Source organism: Panthera leo, chromosome F2, assembly GCF_018350215.1.
Source record: "Panthera leo isolate Ple1 chromosome F2, P.leo_Ple1_pat1.1, whole genome shotgun sequence".
Taxonomy (NCBI): Eukaryota; Metazoa; Chordata; class Mammalia; order Carnivora; family Felidae; genus Panthera; species Panthera leo.
In genome coordinates, this window is record NC_056695.1 from 17,232,452 (window position 1) to 17,256,802 (window position 24,351).

At 34.8% G+C, this 24,351-nt stretch overlaps 1 protein-coding gene across 5 annotated transcripts in view; it reads right to left on the reverse strand.

Moving 5' to 3' along the window:
• Positions 1–24,351, reverse strand: part of MYBL1 (MYB proto-oncogene like 1) — a 43,460-nt gene that overhangs the window by 13,638 nt on the left and 5,471 nt on the right. For all 5 annotated transcript variants that reach the window (XM_042923661.1, XM_042923657.1, XM_042923658.1 and 2 more), the window contains exons 2-8: positions 19,320–19,425; positions 18,911–18,982; positions 16,638–16,730; positions 14,539–14,759; positions 7,478–7,652; positions 5,217–5,291; positions 2,583–2,687 (exon numbers count right to left, since the gene is read on the reverse strand). In XM_042923661.1, the coding sequence (XP_042779595.1) occupies positions 2,583–2,687; positions 5,217–5,291; positions 7,478–7,652; positions 14,539–14,759; positions 16,638–16,730; positions 18,911–18,982; positions 19,320–19,425 (847 nt within the window). The remainder of the gene's footprint in view (positions 1–2,582; positions 2,688–5,216; positions 5,292–7,477; positions 7,653–14,538; positions 14,760–16,637; positions 16,731–18,910; positions 18,983–19,319; positions 19,426–24,351) is intronic.

Sequence of the window (24,351 nt, forward strand, 5' to 3'; positions counted from 1 at the left end):
TCATGGGATCGAGGCCCGCATTGGGATTCTCTATCTCCCCCTCTCTCTGCCTCTCCCCTATGCATGCTGTCTTTCTCTCTCAAAATACATAAACAAACAAACAAACAAAAAGAGTGGATCCTAAGAGTTCTCATTACAAGAAAAAAATATTTTTCCCTTTTTCTTTTTCAATATAGTTTTGTACCTGTATCGGATAACAGATGTTAACTACACTTATTGTGGTAATCCTTTCACAATATACATCAAATCATTATGCTGCACATCTTAGACATACAGTGTTGTATGTCAATTATATCTTAACAAAACTAGGGAAAAAATATGTAAAATAATAGCTCTGTCCAACAGAACTCTCAGAGGTGATGACAATGTTTTTGCATCTGAAACTGCTCAATATGAGAGCCACTAGCCATATGAGGAATCAAATGTGACTACTGCAACTGAGGAACTCAATTATTAAATTTTATTTAAAATTAAATGGGGCTAGTAGCTACCATATTTTAGAGAGTACATTGCCCTGTCCATAGGAAGTACTAAAAAAATGGTACCTATTACTTTAAAAAAAAAATTACTAGACTGTGCTAGATATTCATAATAACAAAATGTTAAGTTTCAAGTTAAGTAAGGTGAAAAAAGTTTTCAACATTGTTACAAAGTAAGTTCCACCTGTTTTAAAGTTTCTCCAAAATAAAAGAAATTAAAGCAATCTTATTTTATTAGCACAGCCAACTTCTGAGTTTATGGTCACTTTCTGGAGATAGCTTCCAAACCATAAGCATTTCAATTAAGTTTGGAGGTGGGAAAAAGATTCCAAAGGTGACTAGGCCCAGTGGAAAAACCACAGGGCTACCTTCAGACACACCTGAACAATGAATTTCTAACAACAAACCACAAACTTCAGAGTTAATAATAAGGATTACCAAGAATACATAAAACATATTTAACATTGCTCCAACATAATGGATACCCAGTAAATGACAATAATTACTATCACATAATTTTTAATAATAAATACTTTTACACACATACTTTATGTGTATAGACTAATTCACTGGGTGTAACAACTTCCCTCTAGAATCTAGAATCTCCAACCAGATCTTTATAAGAGTGATATTTAAATAAACAAGTTCTAAAAAATTAATATCTTTCTTCATTTTAAATGCCATTTCTTTTAGCTAGTTATATCTTCCTGTTAAATTAAAAATGGGCGTGCCTGGGTGGCTTAGTTGGTTGAACATCCGACTTTTGATTTCAGCTCAGGTTAATGATCTCACAGTCGTGGGATCAAGCCTGTGTCCAGCTCCACGCTGAGAGTGGAACTTGTTTGAGATTCTCTCTCTCCTCTCCCTTTGCCCCTTTCCCACCCACATGCTTTCTTTCTCTCTCTCTCAAAAAAATAAAATAAAATAAAAAAATAATAATAATAGTAATAATGGTAGACTCAAAAAAAATCAAAAATGGTTTAAACTTGATACAATTATCTAGAAACGTGGACTCTCTTAAAAAAAAAAACAAAATTAACTTTAAAATAAGTGCACTTTAGGTCTTCCTATTTGCCCATGGTTTTTGCAGTTTCAAAACAAAAACTATGCTTCCTATGGCATATATCTTGTCCATTAGTTAACAAGTGTCATTTTTATTAATACTGTTTTAAATGGTATAAAGACATCACCAGGTGCCTCCTAACACTATTTCAAGATCTCAGGTAATTCTATTTAGCAATTTTATATTAGTTCCTAGTCACCTTAAACGGATAGTCCCCTCATTAAGCCCCAAACCAAGAATAACCTTTTCCTAAATGTAAAAAGTCTCAGGATATTAAACTTTTAAAACTGTCATTTAAGTATAAACTTTTTTTTTCTTTTAGTCCATCAAGCATAGCCCCTAGTTTAGCTAGGATGATTACCATTTATCCTAATTTAATACTCCTAATTGTTCTCACCAACCAAATCCCAGACAAGAGTTTGCACATGTAGTAACCAAAACCCAACAGCCATATAAAAATTTCTTTAAAGAACATAAAATTTAAATATTCCCTTTCCTATATTTTTTAAGTTATTATTTTTTTTCCAAATTACCGAATTTGTATTCTTAATATAGTAAATAGGAAAAAATGTTCAAGGACAGAATAAAAGTAATTTTGAGCACATAAATCTCTACATGTCTATTAAGTTCTTTATTTTTTAAACTTTTTTCTATTAAAGCCATCATTACAAGGAATGTCTAAAATAAAAGCAAAGACTAATCTAAACCACACATTTTACAAATATATAGAGACATATATTTTTATATATATACATATACACATATGTGTAGATATATAATCATACCTTAAGTCTGCTTGACATTTATGACTCAAAAAGCATCTTAGTACAGAACACTGTAAAATACGTTCAAAGAGCTGTATATCAAAATCAGGCAACCTCAAAGTTGCAAATTAGAAAAACTACTTTTAGTCTGTATTAAAATCTGAAGTCATACTGAATAGGCTTTCTGTGTTAGTATATGAAAGTCAATGCTGATGAAAACTACAAGAGCACAAAAAGACTTCTAACAAGGTCTAAACACTTAAGCTTATTTCTTACCGATGAAACTCGCTTTCTTCTAACTTCATTCTCAGCTGACATAAGAAGCAACTCAAGTTCCTTTATTTTTTTTTCCTTATCTGGATCTTCATCAATGAAGGGTGGCTAAAATAAGTAAAATAGAAAGACTATTTAAATAATGCCTTTATTATTATTGTTGTTGTTCTAATTTTTATTTTCTTTTATGCAACATAAAATCTATTTTCTCTAATAAAGCTTAATTCAAGTAAATCCCAAATGCTCAATATCACAATCCTTCTGGTATCTAAAGAGATGCTTTTTTTTTCCTTCCCCTCCCCCATGGTCTTCTGTTAAGTTTCGCAAGATCCACACATGAGTGAAAACATATGGTATCTTTCTCGGTATGACTCATTTCACTTAGCATAACACTCTCCAGTTTCACCCACGTTGCTACAAAAGGCCATATTTCATTCTTTCTCATTGCCACGTATTATTCCATTGTGTATATAAACCACAATTTCTTTATCCATTCATCAGTTGATGGACACTGAGGCTCTTTCCATAATTTGGCTATTGTTGAGAGTGCTGCTATAAACATTGGGGTACAAGTGCCCCTATGCATCAGCACTCCTGTATCCCTTGGGTAAATTCCTAGCAGTGCTATTGCTGGGTTATAGGGTAGGTCTATTTTTAATTTTTTGAGGAACCTCCACACTGTTTTCCAGAGTGGCTGCACCAGTTTGCCTTCCCACCAACAGTGCAAGAGGGTTCCCGTTTCTCCACATCCTTGCCAGCATCTATAGTCTCCTGATTTGTTCATTTTGGCCACTCTGACTGGCGTGAGGTATATCTGAGTGTGGTTTTGATTTGTATTTCCCTGATGAGGAGTGACATTGAACATCTTTTCATGTGCCTATTGGCCATCAGATGTCTTCTTTAGAGCAGTGTCTATTCATGTTTTCTGCCCATTTCTTCACTGGATTATTTGTTTTTCGGGTGTGGAGTTTGGTGAGTTCTTTACAGATTTTGGATACTGGCCCTTTGTCCGATAGGGAGGGAGCCAAAACATAAGAGACTCTTAAAAACTGAGAACAAACTGAGGGTTGATAGGGGTGGGAGGGAAGGGAGGGTGGGTGAGGGGTATTGAGGAGGGAATCTGTTGGGATAGGCACTGGATGTTGCATGGAAACCAATTTGACAATAAATTTAATATTAAAAAATAATACAATAAGAAATAAAAAATCAGAAATGCTAGCAAATATTTTCAATTTAACAGAAATGATTTGGGAAATTTATTATTTTATTTTAAGTAATCTCTACCCTGGGATCATGAGTCACATGCTTTACTGACTGAGCCAGCCAGGTGCCCCCAGAATTGGGAAATTAAAAAAAAAAAAAGGTCATTAAAAAACTTATATTATATCATCTATATTCTACCCAGTTTATCAAAACATATATCCATGGGAATGTAAGCTGGTGCAGCCACTCTGGAAAACAGTATGGAGGTTCCTCAAAAAACTAAAAATAGAACTACCCTATGACCCAGCAATTGCACTACTAGGCATTTATCCAAAGGATACAGGTGTGCTGTTTCGAAGGGACACATGCACCCCCAAATTTATAGCAGCACTATCAACAATGGCCAAAGTATGGAAGAATGGATAAAGAAGATATGGTGTGTGTGTGTGTGTGTGTGTGTGTGTGTGTGTGTGTGTGTGTGTGTTTGTGTGTGTACACACACACCATGGAGTATATGGAGTATTACTCGGCAATCAAAAAGAATGAAATCTTGCCATTTGCCACTACGTGGATGGAATTGGAGGGTATTATGCTAAGTGAAATTAGTCAGTTGGAGAAAGACAAAAATCATATGACTTCACTCATATGAGGACTTTAAGAGACAAAACAGATGAACATAAGGGAAGGGAAACAAAAATAATATAAAAACAGGGAGGGGGACAAAACAGAAGAGACTCATAAATATGGAGAACAAACAGGGTTGCTGGAGGGGTTGTGGGAAGGGGAATTGGCTAAATGGGTAAGGGGCATTAAGGAATCTACTCCTGAAATCATTGTTGCACTATATGTTAACTAATTTGGATGTAAATTAAAAAAAAAAACCAAAATTTGAAAAACAAAAGAAACAAACAAAAAATATGTCCATTCACAACCTAATGCTTTACGTTGGAAGAATGAAAGGAATACCTTACTGGTGCTGTCAACCACCTTACATTTGTACAGCTTATATTTTTCAAACTCACAAAAGTTTCTCCTCTAGTGTAATAATACTCAAAGTAAATAGAACAGATAGTATTGTTTTCATCCTAATTTTATGGATGAGGAAATAGGCACTATTAGAACTTTAAAAACAAAATTTTTTTTTTTTTTACATTTATTTATTTTTGAGAGACAGAGAGAGACAGAGCCCAAGTGGGGGAGGGTCAGAGAGAGGATGAGACACAGAATCCAAAGCAGCCTCCAGGCTCTGAGCTGTCAGCACAGAACCCAACACGGGGCTCGAACCCACAAACCATGAGATCATGACCTGAGCCAGAGTTGGAAACTTAACCAACTGAGCCACCCAGGCGCCCCAGAACTTTCAAATATATGTTTGAAAGTGTGGGGTTTTTTTTCCCTTTCTCTTTTTTTTTTTTGTTACAAATAAAAAATTACCTGAATAAAGGCAGAAGAAGTCTGAACATGTTCTACGCAATTGCCTTCAGGTGACACATACTGATAGCCTGGGATCTAAAATGGAATTAAAACATTAGTATCATACATAGAATACCATATAAATTTTTTAAATCTGAGGCAGAGCATAAAAACTCTTGACAAATATCGACAATAGAAACTCATGAAGTATCTCTGTTAACTTTGAATATTCATTCATATAATAGTTTCTAACAGCTACATTTTTGTTCTTAGAATCTACTAACGAAGTCGTAACTCTTAGGAAAGCTGTATCTTCTCCTGGATGAAATATGAGAATTACTTGGCCTGTATTTATCAGCCAATCAGTCCATCTATTATCTACACTATCCTCCAAATTATTATTTTTTTTAATCTCCTCTTAGAAGGATTGCTCTATCTCCTGGAGAAAACAAAGTAATTGCGTTCTTTCTTATCTTTCAGAAGAAGGGGTTAGTCCATACAAAGCACTCACAAGAACAGACATTAAAGCAGGTTTTTCAATATTCTTATCTCCTACTCCTACTCCCCATGCCAATCTCTGTGTGAAAGATATGAAGCTGCTTCTACTACTTGTCTCAGAGAACGTCATAATCACTCCTGTGCTTTTTAATACTCTGACAACAGACTAAGAATTATTTTTTCTTTTCTAAAGCATCTGTAATAAGAATTTCGAAGTTTCATGCAAATTTAGTGTGCAATGGTGGAATGAAACATAAGAGAAGGTATTTTTAAAAACCTAAATATGTAATGAATATAAACATAAAATTGTTCATCTTCTATAATGGCCTACCTAAATCACTATCTGCTGCAAAATCACAAAAATAACTTCTAACAAAGAATTTAATTTTCACAATACCTGGTTTGTATCAGTTATCACTAAACTTCCAATGAATTAGAAACTTATCTTTCTCAAACTTTTCATTTAAATATGTAACAGCATTTCAAACCAATCCATTTTTTTCTTTCAAATCCAAATTAGAATCATCTTTTTAGTAGTTTGAGTTGAATTATGAATACATAAATCTTCCAAGAATTATTAAAAGTACAATAAGCCATTCTTAAAGCACAAGAAATACTCTTATTTTCCAATATATTTTGATGGAGACTGTTAAATACTCTCCTGGCCCCAGATAATTTTTAAAACTGTTTCTATGAGTTAAAGCAATAAATGTAAATGATAACCTTTCTAAGACAGAGCAGAATGTTTCAGTTTATGCTGCTGAAATCTAGGACTCTAAAGAAAAATGTAAAGAAACAAACAATAAAAACCTTAAGGTACTGTGAATATCAGCAGATAACTGTACTGTCTTCATATGTTTTCCTATTTGTAAATTAAGATGTGATACTTTTTTCAATTAATTCTTTTAAAATTATGTCCAAAAGCATGCACATTTAATGAAGTACATTCAAATGAAATCTGTGCATACTAAGCAGACTTTTAACACCAAAATTTTATCTTTTGGTAGACACTATTAAGTCCTGATTTAATCTTTACCTTTTATGTGACGAAAACCAAGAATTGTTCAACATAAAAAATTGTATGACAGACAGGCAGAGAAATGTAAAACAAACCTTATGAAAACTTCTAAACTAATGTCTTGCAGATAAGAAAATGCACTGTAAAGAAAATAGAGCTTGCCCTATTATGAACTTGGGCAATCTCTACTCTAACAAACCTGTCTAAACAAAGAATGACATCACTTAGTTGACTGGTTACTAGGGAGAAAGGCAAAGTTGAGTGTCATCAAAGAACCAATTAATTATTTACCACACCTCCCAAAATGATGAATGAATTTTGACTATTTTCTTCTTAAGATCATTTTATACACACTTATCTCTTAGAGATAAGTAATACTACAATTACATAAAATATTTTTAAAAAGGAAACTGCAATGGATGTTAAAGCACAGATGACTATAAGCACTGAATCATAAATGAAGATTCAAAGAATGATAGCATTAGTAAGTGTACATACTAAGGTTCTTAATTAGATAATATAAAAATTACATATAAAAGGAAACATTTTAATGAGTTTGTTTCCAAAATATTTATCAATCAAACAAGTAGGATAAACCACCACTAATGGTTTAACAGCTAGATAAGGCAATTTTTTTTCAGTCTGGAAATTTAAATATCTATTCCCCTTAATATATGTTGTATTTGTTTTATTAAGAAACCAAATATCCTCCCATATAGCAACTAAAGAAATTTTTTTAAATAATAAAGGTATTAAAAATATGTGCCTGAACAGGTATGTAAAACTGATTCTGGGTTTGCAAATGGTCCATAGTCGCACAAGGTTTGTGTTGAAGTTTGGATGAAGATCGTTCTGATTTTATTCCATCTTGTAAGTAGCCCTCCTGTTCCACTTTTCTTCGCATGGTAGAATTCCAATGATTTTTGATAGAATTATCAGTCCTAAGAAATGAAAGTGTATAATTTAAAAAGAAAAAAGGGATTCCACAAATTTTAACACTGTATAAAATGTAAGTGCTTAAAAAAATTTTTTACAAACAATGAAACTAGATACATTTTTTCATGTTTACTTATTTTGAGAGAGAGAGAGAGGGAGGGAGGGAGGGAGGGAGAGGGGCAGCTGGAGAGGGAGAAAGAGAATCCCAAGACTCTCCACAGGGCTCGATCCCATAAACCATGACCTGAGCTGAAATCAAGAGTCGGATGCTCAACTGGCTGAGCCACCCAGGAGCCCCAATACTTTTTTAATTCAAAAGATAAACTGTCCATCTATAGATCAGGCACAGTTCTAAATAGTGGAGATATAGCAGTGAATAAGAAAGTCCCTGCTTTTGGGAATGCAAGCTGGTGCAGCCACTCTGGAAAACAGTATGGAGTTTCCTCAAAAAACTAAAAATAGAACTACCATACGACCCAGCAATTGCACTACTAGGTATTTATCCAAGGGATACAGGTGTGCTGTTTTGAAGGGACACATGCACCCCCATGTTTATAGCAGCACTAGCAACAATAGCCGAAGTATGGAAAGAGCCCAAATGTCCATCAGTGGATGAATGGATAAAGAAGATGTGGTGTATATATATACAATGGAGTATTGCTTGGCAGTCAAAAAACAATGAAATCTTGCCATTTGCAACTACATGGATGGAACTGGAGGGTATTATGCTAAGTGAAATTAGTTAAAGACAAATATCATATGACTTCACTCATATGAGGACTTTAAGAGACGAAACAGATGAACGTAAAGGGAAGGGAAACAAAAATAATACAAAAACAGGGAGGGGGACAAAACGTAAGAGACTTTTAAATATGGAGAACAAACAGAGGGTTACTGGAGGGGTTGTGGGAGGGGGGATGAGCTAAATGGGGAAGGGGCATTAAGGAATCTACTCCTGAAATCATTGTTGCCCTATATGCTAACTAATTTGGATGTAAATTTAAAAAAATAAAACTAAAAAAAAAAAAAAAAGTGGCTAAGCAAACAATGGACATGCATGCAAAACTAGGAAATAACACACTGGAATCATTTTAAAAAGTTAGAAATGAGAACAAAATGAATGAAGAAAATATTCACTCTGCCCATGCATCTGCCCAGGTCAGAAATTTTTCTTATCCTGTCAAACTTCTTTGTTTCCAACGGTACAGTTGTAATCTAAGTTGATGAGCTAAAACACAGTTTAGTGATTTGATCTTCCCCTTGATCCAAAAGAGGTATCCTGCAAGTGGGAATCTGCCATCAGCTATCTTTCTAGACTGCTCCTTTGTATTGCTGACAACCTCATCCCAACTTGTTATTGTTGTTCCTATTGAAGCAACAAAATTTTTCTTTTCTAATACTCCTGATAAGAACTCAGGAAATTGTTTTGAGCTCTTTCCTATTTTGGCAGTTCTGACATTTTATGACATTTTTCTCCACCCCTATTCCCTAAACCTTTGACCACTCCTCCCTCTTGCTTTTTTTTTTTTTTTTTTTTTTTTTTTAATAATCCTTTTCTGATTTCTTTTCTGTTTTTCTCCTCCAGTGATCATCTCCACACTGTTTTTCTCTCTGTATTCTGTCTCGGGCACTTCATCCAATTTTTACATTTTCTAATCATCCCTATGTGGAAAATGGACAATAATATCTATTTATTCCTATATTCCTGACCCTTCCTCAAGCTTTGCACTCATATTTCCAACGCCCCACTGAACATGATCAGTGGGAGATGCTACCCTATACTAACATATAATGTATCTGAACAAAAATTTACTCCAGTGAGTTCTCCTTTCCTTCCCTGTACCTGTTAATATATAATCAATCTTTCTCTCATCAAGGATTGAAGCTTTGAAGCTATCTTTTTCTTTTTAATTTCCTTCTACTTCTCTCCCCTAACCTCCAAATCCACTAGTAATCAAGGCATGCTAAGAATTCATTCAAAATTTCTTCTCACATCTGGCACTTTCATTACATTCATACCATTACCAGAGTCCATGTCCTTATTACTTCACATCTGGATTCAAATTAAGATGTAGGGATCATGTAGTAAGCAACTGATAGGTGCCAGATACTGCTAGCTGCTTTCATAAACATTGAATCCTTCCTTAAATTCTCTCTCTTCCAGACTATCCTCTACCCAACTTTCAGATTAATATTCATAAAATGTTAACTTAGTCATCTTTTCTTTCTCCTGGCAATGGCCCTGCAGTGGCTCATTCAAGGGCAAACAACTATGTTTCTTCACTTCTTTTTAACATTAACTCTACTCCACTGAAGTTACATCTTTGTTAAATGCTATATATACTGTGGTATATTGAAAAAGAGGCCATAGACTTTCCCCATCCTAACATGAATACTGCTTTGCAAAGTGAATTTGTAATTCCTTCAGTCAAAATGTGTCATCTATTTCTCCAGTTTGTCTTGTGACTAGACTTGACCAATGGGACAACGGCAAACATGACTCAAGCAGAGACTTGAAAAGTGGTTTTGCATTAGGGCTTGTCCACTCTTGTTGCAGTGGGAACCTTGAGCTCACCATGTTAAATGAGACTGAGCTAGCATGATGGAGGAAAACTTTGGCTGACAGTGTAAAATCAATGGACATGGGAATGAGGCCATCCTGAATTACAGCCATCAGACAACTCACTAGCTGCCCATGTATGCACAAAAAACTCTGTGGAAATCAGCAGTCAGCCCAGACTAGAACAATCACCTGCCATCCAAAGAATCATGAACTAAATAAATTAGTTGTTTTAAACCACTTAAAAAAAAAAAAAAGAAAGAAAGTCCCTGCTTTCATGGGGCTTATATTCTCATTGAAAGTGTGGCAGCATGGAAGGAGGGAAGATAGAAAAACAAAAAAAAATAAGAAGGAAACCATCAATGCAAACTATATTCAGCTATATATAAAAAGATCAGGGGTGCCTGGGTGGCTCAGCTAGTTAAGTGTCAAACTTCAGCTCAGATCATGATCTCACAGTTTGTGAATTCAAGTACCACATCAGGCTCACGGCAGTCAGCACAAAGCCTGCTTTGGATCCTCTGTCCCAGCCCTACCCACCCCTGCTCACGCACTCTCTCAAAAATGAATAAACATTTAACAAAAAAAAGATCATATACCATGATCAGGTGGGATTTATTCTAAAGATGCAAAGATGATTCAATATCTGCAAAACCAATCAACACCACAGTAACAAAATAAAGGATAAAAACCATGTGATTATCTTAATGCATGCAGAAAAAGTATTTGATAAAATTCAACATCCATTTATGATAAAAACTCTCAACAAAGTAGGTACAGAGGAAACATACCTCACCATAATAAAGGCCCTATATGACAAATCCACAACTAACATCATAGTCAATAGTAAAAAAAGGAACGCTCTTCCTCTAAGACAAGAATGCTCGCTCTTGTCACTTTTATTCAACGTAGTTTTGGAAGCCCTAGCCATAGCAAGAAAAAGAAATAAAAGGCATCCAAATTTGAAAAAAACTAAAACTGTCACCATTTCAGATGGATGACTGTATACAGAAAACCCTAAAGAGTCAACCAAAAAAAAAAAAAAACATTAGTACTAATAAGTGAATTCAGTAGAATTGCAATATACTAAATTAGTATATAGAAATCTGTTGTTTCTAGCGCAGTAATAACAAACTATCAAAAAGAAATTAAGAAAATAATACCATTCACAACTACATCAAACAGAATACTTAGGAATAAATTTTACCAAGTAGGTGAAAGACCTGTACTCTGAAAACTGTTAAGACGCTGATAAAAGAAACCAAAAATGGCACAGATAAATGGAAAGATATACTAAGCTCATGGACTGGAAGGATCATTAAAATGCACATACTACAAAAAGCAATCCACAGATTCAATGCAATCCCTACCAAAATACCAATGGCATTTTTCATAGAGCTGGAACAAATAATCCTAAAACATGTATAGAGCCACAAAACACCCCCAATAGCCAAAGCAATCTTGAGAGAGAACAAAGCTAGAAGTATCATTCTCCCTGGTTTCAAACTATACTACAAAGTGACAGTAATCAAAACAGTATGGTAATGACAAAAAACAGAAACACAGATCAAAGGAACCAAATAGTCCAGAAATAAACCCACAGTCAATTAATTTTCAACAAATGAGGCAAGAACATCCAAATGGGAAAAAGACAGTCTTATCAATAAATTGTGCTGGGAAAACTGGACAAGTACATGCAAAAGAATGAAAATGGACCACTTTCTTATACCATATACAAAAATAAACTCAAAATAGATCAAAGACCTAAATGTAAGATCAGAAACCATAAAACTACTCGAAGGAAACAGGCTGTTAGCCCTTGGACATTGGCCTAAGCAGTATTTTTTTCATTTGTCTCCTCAGGCAAGGACAACAAAAACAAACAAATGGGACTACATGAAACTAAAAAGCTTTTGCACAGTGAAGGAGACCATCAACAAAACAAAAAGCCTACTGAATGGGAGGAGATATTTACAAATGATATAATCAGTAAGGATTAATATCCAAAATATATAAAGAACTCACACAACTCAGTATCAAAAAACAACCCAATTAAAAAATGAGGAGAGAATATGAACATTTCTCCAAAGAAGATATGCAGATGGGGGCACCTGGCTGGCTCAGTGGATGATGCGACTCTTGATCTCAGTCAGGGTCCTAAGTTCGAGCCCCACGCTGGATGTGGAGCCTACTTAAAAGAAAAAAAAAAATTTTTTAATTGAAAAAAAAAAAAGAAGATATGCAGATGGCTAATAGACACATGAAAAGATGCTCAACATCACTAATCATCAGGGAAATGCAAGTCAAAACCACAATGAGATATCACTTCACACAGATCAGAATGGCTACTATCAAAAAGACAACAGGGCACCTGGGTAGCTCAGTTGGCTGAGCATCTGACTGTTGCTCAGGTCATGATCCCAGGGTCATATGATCGAGCTCCCATATCAGGCTCTGTGCTAAGCATGGAGCCTGCTTAAGACATTCTTTCTTTCTCTCTCTCTCTAACTAAAAAAAAAAAAAAAAGACAAGAAATAACAAGTGTTGGCAGGGATGTGGAGAAAAAAGAATCCTCCTGCACTGTTGGGAATGCAAAAAGGTGCAGCCACTATGGAAAATAGTATGAAGTTTCCTCAAAAAAATTAAAAGCAAAACTACCATAAGATCCAGTAGTTCCACCTCTGGAAATCTATCTGAAAAAAGCAAAAACACTAATTCAAAAAGATATACACACCCCATGATCATTGCAGCATTATATACAGCCAAGATATGGAATTAACCCAAGTGGCCACTGACAGATGAATGGAAAAAGATATGGCATATACATACAATGGAATATCACTCAGTCATAAAAAAGAACGAAATCTTGTCATTTGCTACAACATAGATGGAGCAAGAGGGTATTATGCTAAGTGAAAACAGTCAGGTAAAGATAAATACCATACAATTTCACTTATCTATGGAATCTAAAAAACAAAGCAAACAGACAAAACAGAACAGAAACAGACTCATTGAAACAAAGAACTATGTGATGGTTGCCAGAGGGGGTGGGCAAAATAGGGGAAGGAGATTAAAAGTACAAACTTCCACTTATAAAATAAGCAAGACATGGGGATACAATGTATAGCATAGGGAATACAGTTAATAATAGGTAACAATTTTGTGATGGTGGCAGATAGTAGCTAGATTTAGATGGTGATCACTTAATAATTCTATCCTTCATAAAATATACATTTACTGAGAACCTACTTTATGTTAAAGCACTAAGCTAGCTGAGTAAAAATATATGTAAGACTGAAAACATCAGAATTTTCTAAACCAAGTTGAGTAACCTGAATAAAACACTTAACACTATGCTTTAATTTCCTTATCTATTAAAAAAAAAAAAGGACAGCATTGTTTGCTCTGCATATTTCACTTACATATAAAGATTAATTAAAAATATAGGTAAAAGCATTTTATAAACTATGAAGTATAATATAGAGACTACATACAACAATTAAAAAAAAAAAACAAAACATGCATACCTTCTGAGTGAGGTATGGATTTTCCCAAGGTTGATGGTCTACTGTACTACAATAGGGAAAAATTTCAACCAGTGCAATGTATAGTAATACTTACAATGTATAGTATACAGCGGTATATCACTCTCCCAGAAGGAAATTCTGTATTTTAGCCACAGGGATATATACACTACTCTCATGATTTGAATCATACCATAATTAATTAAGAATTAAATTTTGTCTAATGAACTTTCATAGTTTATTTTAGGCAATGTATTTGCTATTCCCTGGTCTTGTGCATAGAATCTAGTATGAAAGAAATCTCTTCAATTTACATTCTATTCCAACCAGGTTTGTACACAGGTCTGTCTGACTCGCACTGATAAGTAAACAATCTAGGAAGTTATTAAATGTTCACATAATCTGAAGGTCTATCATTTTACTGCACAAATTACTGCTATAAAATATTTCATTAAGAAAGTAATTCTATTGCTTACACAGAATTTATTACAAATAGGCCCAAAACGTTGCTTGTCTAAATTTCAATTATAAAAGTAATTCTATCCCTCATACAGAATTTATTACAAATAGGCCCAAAAAGTTGCTTGTCTAAATTTATTACAAATAGGCCCAAAAGGATGCTTGTCTAAATTTCAATTATAAAAGTAATTCTATCCCTTACACAGAATTTATTACAAATAGGCCCCCGAAAACTGCTTGTCTAAAAAAAAAAATAAAAGTCATGGGGTACTTGCAAATATATTTAATAGTAACATAATAAAGATCAAGTTTAAGTACAGGAAAATGTATATACATTTATATAAGCACCTTCCAGGAAGCAGTTTGGCAATTTCTGCCCAACGATTTCCCAGCCGCTTATGTGCTTCATAGATGATCCTGTCCTCCTCTTCTGTCCAGGAAGATTTCTTTACCTCAGGATTCAGATGATTATGCCATCTTTCTCTACACTGCTTGCCTATTCTTCCTTTCAAATGTTTTGCAATTAAAGACCATCTTTTTGGCCCATATTTCTGAACTAATTCAATAACCTAAGAAACAGAAAAAACAAAGTTTAAAAAAGAAATACCTTTTTAAAAGTTTATTCATGGGGATGCAATGTACAGCACAGTGACTATAGTTAATACCGTAATGCAGGGGCGCCTGGGTGGCTCAGGGGGTTAAGCATCTGACTTCAGCTTAGGTCATGATCTCACAGTTCGTGAGTTCAAGCCCCACATCAGGCTCTTCACTGACAGCTCAGAGCCTGGAGCCTGCTTCAGATTCTGTGTCTCCCTCTCCCTCTGTCCCTCCCCTGCTCATGCTATGTGTCTCTCTCAAAAATAAATAAACATTAAAAAAAATTAAAAATAAATAAAAACTATACTGTAATGCACATCTGAAAGTTGTTAGATCTTAAAAACTCTCATCACAAGAAAAAAAAATTTTTAACTATATATGATGACAGATGTTAACTAGAATCCTTATTGTGATTATTTAGCAATACAAACCAAGAGCAAATCATTATGTGGTACACTTGAAACTACTATAGTGTTACATGTCAATTTAACATGACACAGTGAGAATACATCTCAATTTGAAAAAGCATTACCTTGATAGAATTTTAAAACATAACTCAAGAATACTATTTCTTTTAAATGCATTAAATCCAAACCACAACTACTAATTGTTAAGTTTATTTAAGTTAAGTTACTAATAAGTTAACTAATAAATACTAATAAATACTAATTCAGCATTGGCCAAGTACAAAAGTTTACCTCAAACTTATCTAAAATACAATGTGCTAATTAAAGTGACTTGTAAGTTAAAATGTTATCACTGAAAATCAATTTAACAGTAAAAATGTTGAGACTTATAGATTTTCTACTCTTTCTTTAAAAAAAGCTTCAGTTGGGGGCGCCTGGGTGGCGCAGTCGGTTAAGCATCCGACTTCAGCCAGGTCACGATCTCCCGGTCCGTGAGTTCGAGCCCCGCGTCAGGCTCTGGGCTGATGGCTCGGAGCCTGGAGCCTGTTTCCGATTCTGTATCTCCCTCTCTCTCTGCCCCTCCCCCGTTCATGCTCTCTTTCTGTCCCAAAAATAAATAAAAAACGTTGAAAAAAAAAATTAAAAAAAAAAAAAAAGCTTCAGTTGGAGGCCAAATAAATCAGTTTGGAAGCAAGAAGGATCTACAAAGTTATTGTCTTCTCATTTCTTCCTTTCTCATACTAAAAGGATACAGAACACACATTATAAAACCTATCACTGACCATCAAGTAAATCTTACCAGTTCTGAGCCTAGTGAACTTTTTTTTTCCCCTTGAGTGGCAGGAAAAAATGCTCTAATTCCTCAACCCTATTAACAACATTTCTGCCATAAAGAGCATGAACTAAAGCCAATTCCTAGCGGAGGGCAGCAACTTTCCCATTCTTCTCAGTCTTTTATAAAACAAACAATTACCTTAATATCGAAATCACCAAACCTTTTAGAAATACAGTGCTCTGGTATCTATCTTATTTTGGGGCACATTATAGGTCAAGAGGGAAAGTTAAGAATGACTTCCTCACATATCATGTTATCAGATAAAATTAAAATTAAAATTAAATTAAATTCTGTTTTTTAAAATGTTAACTCAATTTTCAACAAGCTATACCCTAAATGTTACTAACCTAAGCTCTAAATAAGATAAATAAGCTAATAACATTTTTCCTTCTGTAAACTAAACTCACAAAGAAAAGCTAAATATATTATACTTGGTTTGACTCAATTCAGAAAAACTATATTTCAAGACATTCAACTTTCAATTCTTCTACAAGCAGCAACCAAATCAAAGTGATTTAAACATAACCTTTGTGACAAAACAATATATTAGGAAGAAAAAAAAAGCCAATCCACCTACACAGTGAGAATAAAATATATGAACATGTTACCCTCTGATCTTCTTCTTTAGTCCAGGGACCCTTTATCAATTCTGGATTTAAAACTTTCTGCCATCGATGCTGGCACTGAAAATCTGAACGATTCTGAAAGAATTGATAATTTTGTTATTGAACAATGTCTTCCAGAAAGCAAGTCAACCTAAACTCAAGAAGAAAGTCTTCAAGAATAATGCATTCAATAACATTCTTTAAACTGTAATATTTATCTTATATGCCTGTGTCTCAATTCATTTTTAAATTAAAGTCTCTGGAAGGGCTTAGACTATATATTTTTAAGTATATATCTCTACACTGTGCCTTATAACACAGATACTGCCATGAAGAAATGTATCTGAGCACTTGGGTGGCTCAGTCGGTTAAGTGTCTGACTTCAGCTCAGGTCATGATATCACAGTTTGTGGGTTTGAGCCCCATGTAGGGCTCTGTGCTGACAGCTCAGAGCCTGGAGCTTGCTTCGGATTCTGTGTCTCCCTCTCTCTGCCCCTTCCCCATCTGCATTCTGTCTCTCTCTCTCAAAAATAAATAAACATTAAAAAAAATGTATCTAAGATTGAGAAATAAAAGAGAGTAAACAGAAAACTATACAAAATAGACAAATGAACTCAAATAGCACAGCAGTCTGGATTCATACAGTACAGCAGTACTTAACTCTATACAATTTAAAAACCCCCAAAGGCATTACTAGGCCACTGCATGGTATTTAAAGGATTTTTATACATGATGACCTCCAAGTTATCAAGAAAAAACTAGAGGCACCTGGGTTATTCAGTCGGTGGGGCATCTGACTTCGGCTCAGGTCATGATCTCGCAGTCCATGAGTTCAAGCCCCACATCGAGTTCTGTGCTGACAGCTCAGAGCCTAGAGCCTGCTTTGGATTCTATGTCTCCCTTTCTCTGCCCCTCCCTGCTCACACTGTGTGTGTGTGTGTGTCTCTCTCTCTCAAAAATAAACATTAACTCCTATGTATAATAAATAATAATAATAATAATAATAATAATAATAAAAAAACAGTTAACTTCATGAATGACAAAAATATTAGAAGTATATAAAGGGATAAATACAAATACTTTGTTTACCAGTCACTGCCTTTGTGTCTAGTGGGTCTCAAGTTATTTTTATTTAAACTGAGTTTCTTCATTTATGGCTTCAAAACATCAATGCTGATCCATTTTTAAGGCTATCATTTTCTTCAAAATAATCAGACTGCTCCTGTATGTGCTTGTAGCATTTCTTTGTTCACTTCATTTGCTGCTATACCCTCAAGTTAAACTGGTAAACCTAATATAAATAACTTTTCTAATTTAGTTTCCATTCATCTAACACCTGCTAAATGTCAGGAAATATGCCCAACATCCTATATGTCATTTCTAATTCTCACAACAGTACTACAAAAACGAGTACTATTATTTACATATTATAGACAAGGAAGCTGAACATCAAAGAAGTTAGTAATTTTTCTAAGAGCAAACAGCTAGTAGAGCTGGCACTTGAATATAGATCAGACTGACTCCAAAACTTACACACTTTCCATTATCTGGTCTCAATTTTCAGGTTATGTTGGAAAGCATCATAACAATTTAGAAAGAACATAGGTAATCTGATTTCTGATATCCACAGTAGTCAAAACAAATTCAAATGTGACTATTTTGCCTCCCTACCTTTAATGTAGTAAGGAACAAAAGGAATATATGTAAATTATAAATTTATAAATTTTGTAAATTATAAACTTACATACTAATGGATAGCATGTGAATAGTATGTAAATTATAAAATTACATACATATGTATGTATGTAATATAAAATTACATACATACATACTAATGAATAGCCTGTGAATAGTATGATGAACGAACAATAAGTAGAATTTTTTAAAGATCAATAACCCCTTAAAATCCAAATAAAGGTTGACAAACTTTCAACAGAGCTTTTTCTGATTTTATTGATTAGCTGCCAAAAGATTTCCATACATTTAACTTCTGTCAGAATGTTTTAACATTTATCAGCAAATATTTATAAAGCCCTACCCAAACCTAGTATTTTCATTTTAGATTAGTAATCTTTTTAGGCCCCTATATAAACTAATTACTAGAAAAATCGGACTTTTTAAGCCTTTGGCCACTATAGGAAGATCAGAAAAACAGAGATGTTTTTAGAAAGGAAACCTAAGTCTAAAATAATGAAGACACATTTTTGAAAAACAGCAAATTTAACCCAATAGCTTATGTTATCCATGTTATAAATAGAAGAAAATATTTCACTCACTTGAAGATGACTAGCAATTAGAGTCCAATCATCAGTTCCGTGTTGTTCAACCAACTTCTTTAACTTATCATCCTATTAAAACAGGTGTGAAAATTAGAAAGCTTTCTTTCCTTTGCCTATTCCTCTATCGCTAAATATAGATAACTGTCTAATTCTTTCATGTCATATCTGATGACCATTTGTAGAAGGATAAGCCACTGTAATACAAGCTCTCCCATTTTACTACAGTGTTTCTGTCAGTCTTAACATCATACCACTATTCACACCTCTGGTGGAAGAAAAATATGTGCATATCAGTTGATGAATAGCTTTTCTCATGTTTTGCTTTTCAAGATCTTTAATTCCTTTATTAAATATTATTAACCAATAAGTACAAGTATGAAATTACTAAACCTTATCATGTAATTACCTCATCTCTTGTCCATTTTACTCTGTTCCAGAGTTTCTTCAATCCTTTTTGTTGTGGTACTTCATAATCATGATCAGCATACTGGAGGTCATCATCCTCATCCTCACTAAAACAAAAACAGAAACAAAAACAAAAAAACACACACAATTGTTGGGGCGCCTGGGTGGCTCAGTCGGTTGAGCATTTGACTCTTGATTTCGGCTCAGGTCATGATCTCATGGTTCATGAAATAAAGCCCCTTGTTGGGATCCACACTGACAGCATGGAGCCTGCTTGGGATTCTCTCTCTCCCTCTCTCTCCACTGTGTATGTGTGTGTCTCTCTCTAAATAAATATATAAACTTAAAAAAAAAATTGTGAAATCAAGAATTTTATGCAACTTTGTAAATTCAATCATTGAATCTGTGTATACAGGTATGACTGAAGAAGCCACCCAGACTAAAAACATACGTCCCAACAGATTATTCAAGATATAAAAAAGTAAGAGTTATACAATGTAGAGTAGCTATAGTTCTTACTGACACCAGGAGTTGATATGCCATCAGGGGTCAATTGTAGACAAGGAAAGAGTTTATGTCATGCTAAGGAGTTTGACTTTCATTCTTTATTTAACCTTTATCCTAAAGGGTCAAAGGACTTTAAGTAAGGGAGTAAAACACAAATATCTCATGTTTCAGAAAAATCACTGGCAGGATGTAGAGAAATGGAGAAAGACCAATTAGTAATTTTTATAATAATCCAAGTAAAAAATCATTAGGGGGGCGCCTGGGTGGCGCAGTCGGTTAAGCGTCCGACTTCAGCCAGGTCACGATCTCGCGGTCCGTGAGTTCGAGCCCCGCGTCAGGGCTTGGGCCGATGGCTCGGAGCCTGGAGCCTGTTTCCGATTCTGTGTCTCCCTCTCTCTCTGCCCCTCCCCCGTTCATGCTCTGTCTCTCTCTGTCCCAAAAATAAAAAAATAAAAAAAATAAATAAAAAAAACGTTGGAAAAAAAAAAAAAAATCATTAGGGCCTGACACTGGTAAAGGTAAAATACAAAACACAGTCACATCCAGTTAAAAGAAACAATGGAAGAAATGATCCATTAACGTTACAAAAACAACAAAAACATTAAAACATGTAGAAATAATATGAATATACAAGATCAAAATATAGTAAACAAAACACTATTGTAATACACATTAGATCTGAACAAATGGAAAAACATTCAGACCACATTCCTGGATAGGAACAGAATTACAGATGTCCATTCTCCCTAAAATAATTCATAAATTTAAATTAAATTAAAATACCATTATATTTTCAGAGGAACTTAAACATGCTGATTCTATAGTTCATATGGAAAAGTAAACAAATAGCACTACCCAATGAAGACATACTGCAGAGAAACAATAAATAAAACAGAATACTACTGGCACACAGATACACAGATCAATGGAAGAGACTAGAACATTCAGAAAAAAACAAAATCCAAATGGGAATTCGGTAAATTTTAACAGTAACATATCAAATCAGTGGTGTGAAGATGGATTTTTCAATAAATGGTAAGACAGAGGGTAACAAATTTTAAAAACAAACTTTGAGGGGCGCCTGGATGGCTCAGTTGGTTGAGCATCCGACTTTGGCTCAGGTCATGATCTCATGGTTCATGAGTTCAAGCCCTGCATCAGGCTCTGTGCTGACAGCTTGGAGCCTGGAGCCTGCTTCGGATTCTGTGTCTCCCTCTCTCTGACCCTTCCCAGCTCATGCTCTGTCTCTCTCTCTCAAAAAATAAATAAATAAATAAATAAATAAATAAATAAATAAATAAATAAAATTAAAAAATAAAAAAAATTTATAAACAAACTTTGAGTCCTACTTTAAAATAAAAAACTTTAGATGAAGCAAATATATTTAAAAAAAAACGAAACTGTAACAATACTATTTTAAAAAAAATAGGGAAGGCCTGGGCACCTGGCTGGCTCAGTCAGAGAAGAGTGTGACTCTTGACCTCAGGGTCATGAGTTTTAGTCCCATGTTGAGTGTAAAGATTACCTCAATAAATAAAATTAAAAAAAAAAAAATAGGGTAGGGGAGGCTGGGTGACTCCGTTGGTTAAGCATTGGACTCGATTTCAGCTCAGGTCATGATCTCATTTCATTTTGTGGGATTGAGCTCCACACAGAGCTCTGTGCTGACACCACAGAGCCTGCTTGGGATTCTTTCTCCCTTGCTTTCTGCCCCTCTCCCTCCCCTGTGTGAACACGTACACTAATGCACACACACATTCTCTCTCCCAAAATAAATAAATAAACTTAAAAAAAAAATAGGGTAGAATTCCATCTTTTTATATCCTTGAGTAGAACGGATCTAAATATAACAAAATCAAGAAACCATAAAAGAATAAACCAATGAAGGTAGTAATAGTGGCAACAATAAGAAGTGCATGAAAATGACAAATATGAAAAAAGTAGAAAAAGATTTTTCAAGGAATCAATGACTCCAAAATTTCTGGCTTTGGGAGCATAAACAGAGCTATCCACCAAGATAAAGAATAGAAGGAAAAACAGAACTTTGGGAGGGAGAAGAGAATGGGGAGAGTCTCAGGCAGTTTTGGACTAGCTAATTTCAAGGCACTTGAGAAATATATAAGAGGAGATATCTAGAATAGCACAGTCCAATAGAAATATAATGCAGCCATATATGTAATTTCCTAGTAGCCACATTTTAAAAATAAAAACATGTCAAAATAACGTTAATTATGTTATTTAATACATTAAAAATTATCACATAATCAACATAATCATGTGCTACTTTACATTCCTTTTTTCTTACTAAAGAAAATCTAGTGTGTATTTTATACTTAGAGTACATTGCAATTCAGACTAACCACATGTCAACAGCTCAACAGCCACATGTGGGAAGTGGCTATCCTATGGGCAGAGCAAATCTAGAAGGCAACTAGGCCCAATATCTTCAGCTCAGGTAGGAGGCCTAGGGTAGACACATAGTTTTGACAGTCACCAGCATACAGAGAACAATTAAAGCCATGAGAGCACAAATCCCCAGAAGAGAGGGCAGGTCTTTATGATAAACTGAACCAGAAGACTTTGAGTAGCTAGAGGACTGAATACAGTCATGAGCATCTGATAATAACAAGAGCTAATATTTGTTTAAACTTTCTAAGTACCAGACATTCGGTCGTCTATGAAATTTCTCTCTTAAAACCCCACAACAACCCCAAGAAGAAAATATTATTATTCCCATTTTACATAATAGGGAGCCTTGACTTAGAAAATTAACTTCTTGCCCATAGTTATGCCAAACACAGCATGACTGAACTCCAAAATCCACTACTTAACCACTATACTACCACATACTAGAAAAACAGGGAAGAAGCTGGAAGACACCAAAGACACCAGAAGAACCAGGTTCTAGTTACAACTTTACTTATTTTGCATCCTTGGACATACTAACCTCTTAGGGCTTTAGTTTACCTGTTTGTGAAATGAGCACCTACCTGATAGTGCTTCTTTAAGGATAAAATTAAATGAAAAAACACATAAAATACCTCATATAGGATTGTGGCACAGAGAGGTAGTTCAACATTAGTATTATGTGCATAGGCTGAATGACCAGCAATATCCATGATTATTTCTGCTATTTCAACTCTTTTCCAAAAATTCACTCAGATTTCAAACAGTTAATGTTCGATGATTTGTTTAATCTCAATGTAATATATTTAAGAACATGTGGGCAGTTCCTAATATCTACACATAGTTTAGTTCTTACAAAACTGAAAAATGGAGGCCTAGATTTAACATATACTGTCTACAGATCCTTTGCAGGAACTTGATTTCCCTTGATTTGTCACTTCTATAGGACCAAAATTCTTCATATCTGACCAAGCAAGACTCCAAGAACCCCAAGTCCCCTACCTATATAGCTATCTATCTCTGCTTCAGTTCAATACATTTCAACATTCCAATGCTCTCTCACTAAGGCCAGTGTCTATTTGTAACATTAATCTGCCAGTCCCACTTTCATATATGCTTGTTTTGTTAACTAATCTGAAAATAAAAGTTTAAAAAAATAAATACCTGTTATTTGCTGCCATCTAAAGCTATCAGAAATATCACCTGATTAGCCAAGATGAAATTGTTACAATGGAGATGGTTCAGGATCCAACGACTTCATAAATTTCTAAGGCTACCAAATCAGATAAACACCATATTGAGGCTTTCTGTCCCATTTGTATATATTCATGGCATCTACCCTTCCTTTTTAATGCTCATCACATATGCCAACCTTCCCAACCAAATAATAAGTTCAGGAGTGCAAAGACCATATCTAATACATTGACCTCTCTGCACAAACACAGTACCTATAATATTTGTAAAATTAATGACTATTGAATGATCTTCCTTACTTTTACCTCCTCCAAGTACTCTGTATCCCAAAATTAGCTCACTCCCTTCCAATCCAATCAAAATTTCCACCTCTCTCAGTACAACTGACCTCAAGTGAATATGAGAAAGAACTTTTTTCTTTTTTTAACAAATGAAAATATCTTTAGGAGAAGGTGAAAGGCATTCCCATTTATTAAAAAGGACTTTCAAAATCCAAATGAACCTCCAAGTGGTAGAATTTTAATTGTTTGTTTGCTGAAACAAAATATTCAGTACACAATGGGTTCTTTAGGGTATCTACTAATATTGCCTAACCTTTCCTAAAACTGTCCCTACCAACACTGACACTTCCTGCCATCCCAAAGAGCCCTCAGTCATGCTTTTCACAGCTTCCCCTCTTTCTTCCCTCCCCTCAGATCCCAACAACTTCCACAATAGCATATTTGAGACTGCTTTTTAAAATTGGGTTATTTCTGGAGGCGCCTGGGTGGCTCAGTCAGTTAAGCGTCCGACTTCGGCTCAGGTCATGATCTTGCGGTCCGTGAGTTCTAGCCCCGCGTCGGGCTCTGTGCTGACAGCTCAGAGCCTGGAGCCTGCTTCATATTCTGTGTCTCCCTCTCTCTGACCCTCCCCTGTTCATGCTCTGT